Source organism: Poecilia latipinna, unplaced genomic scaffold (assembly GCF_001443285.1).
Source record: "Poecilia latipinna isolate Pla-1442-1.1 unplaced genomic scaffold, P_latipinna-1.0 Scaffold3016, whole genome shotgun sequence".
Lineage (NCBI taxonomy): Eukaryota > Metazoa > Chordata > Actinopteri > Cyprinodontiformes > Poeciliidae > Poecilia > Poecilia latipinna.
Genome location: NW_015115632.1, coordinates 17,152 through 28,637, shown reverse-complemented (window position 1 = coordinate 28,637; position 11,486 = coordinate 17,152). Strand labels below are relative to the sequence as shown.

Here is an 11,486-nt window from a genome sequence, read left to right as displayed (position 1 = left end):
CGCCCCTTGAGGAGGGGGTACTGTCATGATCCGTGGTTTTCTGTTTATTTTGAGTTTTTCTGTGTTTATTCAGTCCTGTGTTCCTGTGAGTCTCTGTCCTGTCCTCCCCGTTGATCGCTCCCCAGGTGTGTCTCATTCCCTTGATTACCCCGTGTGTATTTAAACCCTCCTGTTGTCTGTGTTCCTCGTTGGGTCCTTGTCGTAGTTTGTCACTCCAGTAGAACTGTTAAGTCCTGGTTTGTGTTTGTTCCGTCTGGTCCGTTTGACAGTTGCTACCGGTATTTAGCTGCGTGCTTGTTCCTGCCGTGCTGCCTGCCTTGGACTGTTTGTGTGCTGTTTTCACCATTAAATACATCATCTTCACCATACCTGGGTCTCAGCGTCTCTCCTCACCACCAACAACCCCACCATATGATAATAACCTCACTCCAACTGATTAACTTCTCTAGACTTAAAAGAGAAAAGGTGGGGGTTTTCCTGAGAAAGTCAGAAATCTGAACCACAAAAGAAGTTTGTATAGATAGTCTACAATTTATTTTAATATTTACAACATAAAGAAGCTACTTAGCAGTGATGAGACTTGAAATGGACACTTCCAACTCCCAAAAGGGCTAAACTCCTGCTTTTGTTCAATCCTATTGCTGGCTCTGGTTTGGCATAATTAACAGGAAGCTATATTTGTTTCATTATTTTTATTTCAGTTCTCCCAGTTCGTCTGACTGTGAGTCCCAGCAGATCTCAGTTCTTTGAAGGAGAATCAGTGACTCTGATCTGTGAGGATGAAAACAGCTCTGATGGAGGAACTGTGAGGAGAAACACAACCAGAGGAACCAGTACTGAATGTGGAAAAGGGTGGGGGAGACCAGCTGGATCTACCTGCAGGCTGACCTTCCTCCTCCCATTAGACTCTGGCCTGTACTGGTGTGAGTCCATGTCTGGATCCTCCAGCAGCAGCAGCAGCAGCATCCAGCTCTCTGTCTCTGGTAAGATCAGACTGTGGAGTTAGTGTTGCTGTGTGGAAATGGATGAAATGCTGTAGTTTGTCTCTGTGTTGAGGTGGATCAGTGATCCTGCAGAGTCCTGTCCTCCCTGTGATGGAGGGAGATGACGTCACTCTGAGCTGCAGAGCAAAGAGTCCAGCCCACAACCTCCCAGCTGCTTTCTATAAAGATGGCTCCTTCATTGGTGATGGACCATCAGGTCACATGACCCTCCTCCATGTCTCCAGCTCTGATGAAGGCCTCTATAAGTGCAGCATCAGCGGTCAGGGAGAGTCTCCATCCAGCAGGATCTCTGTGGAAGGTCAGCAGCTTCTCTGTTTGCTTCAACCTTCATCAGGAGACAAGAAATAAATTATCACCTTTGATTCATTTCAAGGAGAATCACCAACACTCCTCCTTCTCCAACCTCTACACATTCTCCATCCTACATCTCTCCTCCTCCTGGTTCATCTTTTCCCACCATTAAAGTTGTTGCTGCCATTTTTATCTCTCTGGTTTTACTTTCATTAATTTTTCTGGTTCTTCTGGTGAGACGATGTTTCTGCAGGAAACCTGAAGGTGAGTCTTCAGTATTAGCATTATTTTCATTCGTTTCAACAGGCTTACAATTTGTGATACTTATTTTTTGGATCTGTTGCTTGTTAAGAAACTGCAAATTGGTTTTATGTTTATTCTGTTTTATTTCAGATGAAGGAAAAGATGAAAAGGAAATCATGTACAGTGACCTGAAAACCTTCAAAAATCAGACGCAGCCAATCAGAAGCAGCAGAGGTAAAACCTCATGTCCTGTAGCTGATAAAGTTTTAACTTTTTACTTTAAAGACCAAATAAATAAAAAATCCATTTTCTGCTTCATAGTAAAGATCTTTATTTGTTCAACTGATCATTCTAAAACTCAAAAGATAAATTTATTATGAAGAGAAATCGTATTATTCCAACAGTCGAAAAACATGACTGTCAGGTTGATTAGTCTCTCCAAATTTCCCCTAGGTATGAGTGTCTGTTCATGGTTGTGTGTCCTGTCTGTCTCTGTGTTGCCCTGCGACAGACTGGTGACCCGTCCAAGGTGACCCCTGAATGTTAGCTGGAGAGGCAGCAGCACCTCCTGACCCACTAAGGGACAAGGTTTTAGAAAATGGATGGATGGATCTATACAGAAAGTTTTCGATTTAGTCTCTGCTTCATTTAGCTGATCAGAAATCAAACAGAAGTAATCTGGTTGACTTTTAGAACCTTGAATCATCTGAACTTAATCTTTATTTTATCATTTATTCTTTACCATCAGATTATATTAGCTCACCAAAACTGACTGTTGTCTGTTTTCTCTGCAGATTAACTTTTGTTGTGCAGTGCTTTTCTTCACCTTTTACAGCTAATAGGTCAAATGTTTTCAGCAATCACAGCTGCCGTTATTTTACCTAAATTAGAGGCGTTTGTTTTTTCCACTGCAGGTTTGACCCTTCAGTTAGATGGTTTTGGTAGCTACTCACTGTTCCTTTGAGTGTTTCTGCAGCCTGTGGTTATTAAAGCTAGCACGCTAACAGTTAACAGGCTAACAGCTCTATATTTATTAAAGCTAGCAAGCTAACAATTAACAGGCTAGCAGCTATGTGGTCGTCCAGCTTCCTATTATTGAAGGAAACATGCAGGTCAAACTGGAGCTGCTTATAACAGTGTTGTGGTACTCAAGACAGATCTTGATCTCGAGAACATTTTTTGATGGTCTCGTCTCGGACTCGACCGCATTCGGTCTTGTCTCGGGCTCTGAGGACTCGGCATTTTATTTCAAGACCAGTCTGTCATGATCGATGTGGTTGAGGTGGTGAGGAAACGCAGGTAGACCCAGGTAAAATGAGAATGATGAATTTAATAATGTAGCTCACAGTCTTGAACAGGCAGCACGGCAGAAAGTTAGCACACAGCTAATACCGGTAGCAACTGGATAACAGACATGTAAACGAGCTTAGGTCGATGCAGGACTTCACAGTTCAACTGCGTACGACCCATAAACAGACGTAGACTGACGGCACAGGGAAACAGTTACAAATGACGAGGATCTGACAAGGAACACAGACAACAGGTGGGGCTAAATACACACAGGGTAATCAGGGGGATACGACACACCTGGACAGAAAGGAAAATAGAACTGCAGAGAACAAAGGGGGATAAAAACTAAAGTAGATCTGTGAACATCAGAGGATCTTCATGAGGAAATCTCAGATCTGTAGGGTTACATTTCAGTCTTTCTTCTTCTCTTGATGTTTTTCTCTGTTTGGCCTCAAACTCTCATCCACATCATGACACATATTTCCTCTGGCGATGCAGTGAGGAAAGAGACTTTTAACATCTTCTAGTGTCTTATTCTCTCTGAGCACCTGCTGTGATGTCATCACATACTGTGTCCATGGCAACTAGAATGACCATCAGGAACAAAGAGCAGGATGAGAGGAACTCTACCAGCTTCCTGATGGTGGCCTGATAGAAACTGGCATCATGTCCTCAGATTCTTCTGACTGTTTTCCTCCTAACTCTTCCTCCTCCTCGTCTTCTGACTGATTCTGGCCAAATCCTCGTCTTTCATCATCAGAAATAACATCATGTTGGACAGATTTAGTTAAAAAAAAGCAATAGAAATGTATTAAAATATGTTTGGCATATTATAGCAACCTGTTCAAACATTTTGCATGTTGAGACTCATATGATGAACTTATGGCTAAATGTTATGGAGGATGAAACTATTCAACAGAGACACATTTTAATCAACATGATTAAAGCAAATAAAAATATAAAAGACAGACATTTACAGTTCAGTCGGTCTGATGGTTTCAGAGAGAACAGACTCTCTGGGTCTATTTTGTACCTTGTTAACCTTTATTTAGCAGAAGTGAGCAGCTCTGTGTCTCTGTTTATCACAAACATTTATACATTTACATGTCTGACATTAACAGCAACAAAATTAAAAAAAAAGTTAAAATGTGAGTGTGCTGAGAATTCTACATTTCTCTGAAATAACTCAGCCAAGTTCTTTGTGTTCTAACATAACCAATAATACCTGCAGCGATCTTATTTCTACATGTTTTTCCAGATCCAGCTCTGGTTTACTCTGCAGTGAGAACTGGAGACGTCGAGTACGGACAGATAAACATCAGAGAGACTGGAGACCAGCAGAGGAGGAGAGGTAGAGACAACGCTCTGCTTTGATCTGATTGGTTTTATCTTTCAGTTGTAGTTTAATATCTGAGACTTGAGTTGCAGTGTTTTAATAGTAACTATTTAGCTCCTCTCTAACTACCTTGGACTCTTAAACCACCAAACTTCCTGTTTCCAGTGAAGTTTGTCAAGCAGCAAACATCCTGAGTTCACCACAGGAAACGTCTGACGGTTTTATAAATAAAAACCTGTTGGTCCAAACTGAGCGGCTCGGTGCGGTTCTGAAGGTGTTGCTGTGTTTCTGTGAACTGACTCAACGCTCAGTTACGTGTGTTTTAGAGGAAATGAGCAGCTCTGTGGTCTGATTCACACGTTTATAGATTCATATGGTGGACAGAAGCAACAGAACCATTAAAAACATTTCTACCATAAAACATGTTGATCTGAACGTCTATGATAAAAGGTATTAATCTGAACGCTAACAGAACCTCTAACACCTGTAATCTGCTGTTCAGAGATGGATCCGGGTCCAGTTTACTCTGCAGTGAGGACAGCAGACATCAGACCCAACAGAACCAGAGGTACCGACTAAACTTTACTGGTTTTAACCTGCAGACTGGAAACTACATGTCTGATGAACTGAGGAAGAGGAGGAGCAGATCTTCATCTCATGTCACTTCCTGCTCAAACGTCTTCAGGAAAAACTCTGGAGGAAAACAGACAGAAAATCAGGATCTGAATTTAGAGAAACTATTAAATCTGGGAAACATTTAAAGTTTCTGCTGCCAAATCTTCATATTTCAGCCTTCAGTCCATCAGTGATCATTAAATATAATCAGTTAATTTATCAGCAAAATGAACTGATGCTCTTTAAGGTTCAGGAAAACTGTCAGCATGATAGAAGAGAAACTAAAATGTTTATCAAGGATCATTGGAGACAGTAAAATGTGAAACATCCTGATTTTCTTCCTGTCACTTTATACCAGGAGATAAATAAACCATACAGACATAAAAACATCTAACAGTAAAAACTATAACTGACCCGAGAACTGAGCCCTGAGGTTCTCCATCTGTAACCATGGAGGGAGTAAAATATGAATCATTTAAATCTATAAATCTGATCAGATCTAAACCAGCTCAGTGAGGCTTCATGGATCCATACAGCTTCTTATTGACTATCTGAGGGAAACTGATCAGATCTGGCAGAAGATGCTAATCAACATGAATCAATATAAATATATCTCCTTGGTTATTAATCTAATCTGTCTCTGGCAGGATGATGGACTCAAATAATCTTAAATCCTTCCAGGATTAAATCTAATCTCATTAAAATGATTTCTGATGATATTCCAGATTAGCATCATGTCACCACTCACCTCATACTGCAGCTCATTAGAAAAACACATGCTGGTTTTAACAAGGAGCTCCTGGTGATGATGATGATGATGATGATGATGATGATGATGATGATGGTGATGATGATGATGATGATGATGATGATGATGATGATGATTAGAACATGGCTGCAGATTCTTTATCAAACAATGTTTTTTACATTTCAATTCTGTTTTGAGTTTTTATTGTTTTTATCTCGTTTAACCATCAACCAGCATCAAAACTTTTCATATCACGTTATTTAGCAATAGAACCTGGAGATCATTTTTCCCATTAGTATTTTATAGATGTAACATTAATAAAAGAACATTGTGAATATATTCATAAGGAACCAGTCGGTATGAATCTGTTTTATTTTTGCTTTCAGAACCGAAACCGGAACCAGAACCAGACGTGGTTTATTCTGCAGTCAGACCAACTGATGGACGATAACAGATCCATGAACATCACGTCTGTTTACACTCAGTTATTTTTATAAGAGATTGATATAAAACATATTGTAACTTTATAGTAAATTCATAAACAGCTAATAGATAAAAACCATTTTCATTTGATTTGACATGTTTTATTTTCTTATGGTCCTTTAATATCATTACTGAAACATTGAGCTTCTGTTTCCATCATCAGTGTCATTATTATTGATATTTATATATAAAATCTGCCTCATTGCTGTTATATTTGCTTTAAGGTTAAATAAAGTTTGTTCCAGTCGATGTTTTGTGGTTCTGTTTGATGATCAGATGGAAAATGAGACGTTGTGATGTGGATGTGGTGAACCGCCGAGAAAAACTAGAACAAACAAACCACCGCAGAACAAAGAGGCTGGAACAGAAAGGTTCAGTTTGAAGAGGTTTAAACCTTTAATCTGGTTTAAACCTTAATCTGGTTTAAAACCTTTAATCTGGTTTAAACCTTTAATCTGATTTAAAACCTTTAATCTGGTTTAAACCTTTAATCTGGTTTAAACCTTTAACCTGGTAAAAAACCTTTAATCTGGTTTAAAACTTTAACCTGGTTTAAAACCTTTAATCTGGTTTAAAACTTTAACCTGGTTTAAAACCTTTAATCTGATTTAAAACCTTTAACCTGGTTTAAAACTTTAATCTGGTTTAAAACTTTAATCTGGTATAAAACCTTTAGTCTGGTTTAAAACATTTAATCTAGTTTAAAACCTTTAATAAAACCTTTAATCTGGTTTAAAACCTTTAATAAAACCTTTAATCTGGTTTAAAACCTTTAATCTAGTTTAAAACCTTTAACCTGGTATAAAACCTTTAATCTTTTTTAAAACTTTAACCTGGTTTCACACCTTTAACCTGGTATAAAACTTTAGTCTGGTTTAAAACCTTTAATCTAGTTTAAAACCTTTAATCTGGTTTAAAACCTTTAATCTGGTGATGAAACCAGTGAGGGATTATTTTCTGTCAAATTAAAGCAGGTCGGCTCNGCTAACAGCTTGCAGGCTAACAGCTAACATGCTAACAGCTCTGTGGTCGTCCAGCTTCCTGTTATTGAAGGAAACATGCAGGTCAAACTGGAGCTGCTCATAATTCACTGCAGGACTTTAATTTAAAACATTTAACGGTGATATTTTCTCTGTGTTTCCTACATTTTTGATCAGAGTGAATTTATTTTGAAGATGCTTTAAAACAGTAAATGTTGTGAACAAATAATGACATTTTAATGCAAAGTTGGCATTTTTATCAACTTTCAATTAAACTTTTAGAGCAACTTTGCATTAAAGTGTCATTATTTCCTGAATTTACTTCATGTCATAAAGATTCTTTATGAATCATGACAGATGTTATGTCTGATGTATGATGGTGTCAGTCTGCACACCTGTCAAATAAAAAGATAATATAAATGTATTAAATATATTTGGCAGGTTGTCGACATGTTTAACCTGCTCAGACATTTTGAATCTTAGGACTCAGATGATGAACTTATGATTAAATGAGTTGAAACTATTTAACAGACACATATAATACATTTTAATCAACATGATAAAAGCAAATGAAAATGTAAAACCCAGACATTTATCAGTCGGTCTGAAGGTGTCAGAGTGACTCTGGGTTTATTTGAGCCTCATTAATTTAGCAGCTCTGTGTCTGTTTATCACCAACATTCATATATTTACATGTCTGACATTAACAGCAGCAAAATAAAATAACTGTTAAAATGTGAGTTTTTTCATTTCTCTGAAATAACTCAGCCCAGTTCTTTGTGTTCTCACATAACCACTTATTATTATTTCTACATGTTTTTCCAGATCCAGATCTGGTTTACTCTGCAGTGAGAACTGGAGACGTCGAGTACGGACAGATAAACATCAGAGAGACTGGAGACCAGCAGAGGAGCAGAGGTAGAGACCATAATACTATATTAGTTATTTATTGTTCTCCCTGCAGTTCATTATGTTAGATTCATGTTCTTTATAGCATTTTAACAGTAACTTTTTAGTTCCTCTCTAACGATGCTGGACTCTTAAACCACCAAACTTCCTGTTTCCAGTGAAGTTTGTCAAGCAGCAAACGTCCTGAGTTCACCACAGGAAACGTCTGACGGTTTTATAAATAAAACCTGTTGGTCCAAACTGAGCGGCTCGGTGCGGTTCTGAAGGTGTTGCTGTGTTTCTGTGAACTGACTCAACGCTCAGTTACGTGTGTTTTAGAGGAAATGAGCAGCTCTGTGGTCTGATTCACACGTTTATAGATTCATATGGTGGACAGAAGCAACAGAACCATTAAAAACATTTCTACCATAAAACATGTTGATCTGAACGTCTATGATAAAAGGTATTAATCTGAACGCTAACAGAACCTCTAACACCTGTAATCTGCTGTTCAGAGATGGATCCGGGTCCAGTTTACTCTGCAGTGAGGACAGCAGACATCAGACCCAACAGAACCAGAGGTACCGACTAAACTTTACTGGTTTTAACCTGCAGACTGGAAACTACATGTCTGATGAACTGAGGAAGAGGAGGAGCAGATCTTCATCTCATGTCACTTCCTGCTCAAACGTCTTCAGGAAAAACTCTGGAGGAAAACAGACAGAAAATCAGGATCTGAATTTAGAGAAACTATTAAATCTGGGAAACATGGAAAGTTTCTGCTGCCAAATCTTCATATTTCAGCCTTCAGTCCATCAGTGATCATTAAATATAATCAGTTAATTTATCAGCAAAATGAACTGATGCTCTTTAAGGTTCAGGAAAACTGTCAGCATGATAGAAGAGAAACTAAAATGTTTATCAAGGATCATTGGAGACAGTAAAATGTGAAACATCCTGATTTTCTTCCTGTCACTTTAAACCAGGAGATAAATAAACCATACAGACATAAAAACATCTAACAGTAAAAACTATAACTGACCCGAGAACTGAGCCCTGAGGTTCTCCATCTGTAACCATGGAGGGAGTAAAATATGAATCATTTAAATCTATAAACTATAAATCTGATCAGATCTAAACCAGCTCAGTGAGGCTTCATGGATCCATACAGCTTCTTATTGACTATCTGAAGGAAACTGATCAGATCTGGCAGAAGATGCTAATCAACATGAATCAATATAAATATATCTCCTTGGTTATTAATCTAATCTGTCTCTGGCAGGATGATGGACTCAAATAATCTTAAATCCTTCCAGGATTAAATCTAATCTCATTAAAATGATTTGTGATGATATTCCAGATTAGTATCATGTCACCACTCACCTCAGACTGCAGCTCATTAGAAAAACACACATGCTGGTTTTAACAAGGACCTCTGATGATGATGATGATGATGATGATGATGATGACGATGATGATTAGAACATGGCTGCAGATTCTTTATCAAACAATGTTTTTTACATTTCAATTCTGTTTTGAGTTTTTATTGTTTTTATCTCGTTTAACCATCAACCAGCATCAAAACTTTTCATATCACGTTATTTAGCAATAGAACCTGGAGATCATTTTTCCATTAGTATTTTATAGATGTAACATTAATAAAAGAACATTGTGAATATATTCATAAGGAACCAGTCGGTATGAATCTGTTTTATTTTTGCTTTCAGAACCGAAACCGGAACCAGAACCAGACGTGGTTTATTCTGCAGTCAGACCAACTGATGGACGATAACAGATCCATGAACATCACGTCTGTTTACACTCAGTTATTTTTATAAGAGATTGATATAAAACATATTGTAACTTTATAGTAAATTCATAAACAGCTAATAGATAAAAACATTTTCATTTGATTTGACATGTTTTATTTTCTTATGGTCCTTTAATATCATTACTGAAACATTGAGCTTCTGTTTCCATCATCAGTGTCATTATTATTGATATTTATTCATAAAATCTGCCTCATTGCTGTTATATTTGCTTTAAGGTTAAATAAAGTTTGTTCCAGTCGATGTTTTGTGGTTCTGTTTGATGATCAGATGGAAAATGAGACGTTGTGATGTGGATGTGGTGAACCGCCGAGAAAAACAAGAGCAAACAAACCACCGCAGAACAAAGAGGCTGGAACAGAAAGGCTCAGTTTGAAGAGGTTTAAACCTTTAATCTGGTTTAAACCTTAATCTGGTTTAAAACCTTTAATCTGGTTTAAACCTTTAATCTGGTTTAAAACCTTTAATCTGGTTTAAAACCTTTAATCTGGTTTAAAACCTTTAATCTGGTTTAAACCTTTAACCTGGTAAAAAACCTTAATCTGGTTTAAAACCTTTAATCTGGTTTAAACCTTTAATCTGGTTTAAACCTTAATCTGGTTTAAAACCATTAACCTGGTATAAAACCTTAATCTGGTTTAAACCTTTAATCTGGTTTAAAACCTTTAACCTGGTATAAAACCTTTAACCTGGTATAAAACCTTTAATCTGGTTTAAAACTTTAACCTGGTATAAAACCTTTAATCTGGTTTAAAACCTTTAATCTGGTTTAAAACCTTTAATCTGGTTTAAAACTTTAACCTGGTTTAAAACCTTTAATCTGGTTTAAAACCTTTAATCTGGTGATGAAACCAGTGAGGGATTATTTTCTGTCAAATTAAAGCAGGTCGGCTCATTCCTGATTTCCTCTCTGTCTTACTGAGTTATAAACTCCTGGAAGAATTCAGGTTATTGAGTTAAAACTGAAAACAAGTGAAACTCAAACTGAATCCAGATGTAAAACCGATTCAATGAGAACAAAGAGTCTGAACTCAACAGGAAGGAAATCAGAGCAGAACCAGAACCAGCAGCAGAATGTCCCTTTAAAACTAAAACTCAGATGTTTTACTCACTTCTGACACCTACAGGACAGAAAACACATTACAGCAGCTCACACTGTTGGCATGACAACACTCATGTTTACACTGAGATGCCTTTTTATGAATGTTTAAACCAGTGTTTCTCCACCTGGTCCTCAGGTCTCCTGTCCTCCATGTTTCAGGTGTTTCCCTTCTGTATCTCTGGTGATTAACAGGATCTGCAGCTCCTGATGTTCATGCAATCGTCTGAATCAGCTGTTCTGGAACAGAGGCTCATCTAGAACATGCAGAGCAGGGGGGCTGAGGACCAGGTGGAGAAACAAAACGCTGGGAGAGTCTAATGACAAATTAATGATTTATTATCAAATAACACCAATTATTCAATCAATCAACTTTATTAGTTTCATATTTCAGCAACAGGGCAGTTTAAAGTGATTCACATCATAAAAACAAAAATAAAGTTATAAAAAGAAAAGTTATTCACTTTATCTATGAATTATATGAATTGAGCTTCATTAATGCATCACAGGATTAAAACTGATGAGAAATGAAAATATTTATTTTTTTACTAAAACTCACAATATCAGATAATTAAATAAAGTTTCTAAACATACAGAAATCACATAGCAGGAGTTTGTTTTTCTGTCTACAGACCAGTAACTAATGTGAGATTAATCCTGAATTTATCAGGATTTATACT

General features: G+C 37.3%; 1 protein-coding gene and 1 long non-coding RNA gene across 3 annotated transcripts in view; both read left to right on the top strand.

Annotated features, from left to right (window-relative positions):
* The window catches only part of LOC106939891 (high affinity immunoglobulin gamma Fc receptor I-like), a 12,928-nt gene extending 6,669 nt beyond the window's left edge, over window positions 1–6,259 (top strand). Inside the window, exons 3-8 of the mRNA XM_015022462.1 lie at window positions 702–983; window positions 1,057–1,317; window positions 1,689–1,772; window positions 4,087–4,179; window positions 4,667–4,732; window positions 5,914–6,259. Of these exons, the coding sequence (XP_014877948.1) occupies window positions 702–983; window positions 1,057–1,317; window positions 1,689–1,772; window positions 4,087–4,179; window positions 4,667–4,732; window positions 5,914–5,978 (851 nt within the window). The 3' untranslated portion in view covers window positions 5,979–6,259. The remainder of the gene's footprint in view (window positions 1–701; window positions 984–1,056; window positions 1,318–1,688; window positions 1,773–4,086; window positions 4,180–4,666; window positions 4,733–5,913) is intronic.
* Window positions 6,260–7,819: 1,560 nt separating this feature from the next.
* LOC106939889 (uncharacterized) lies at window positions 7,820–10,782 on the top strand. 2 transcript variants are annotated; one of them, XR_001422941.1, is made up of 3 exons: window positions 7,820–7,908; window positions 8,394–8,459; window positions 10,763–10,782. It is a non-coding gene; the product is annotated as an uncharacterized LOC106939889 (long non-coding RNA). The 2 variants fall into 2 exon arrangements; XR_001422940.1 differs by lacking the exon at window positions 10,763–10,782 and adding an exon at window positions 9,606–9,948.
* Window positions 10,783–11,486: the final 704 nt, after the last annotated feature.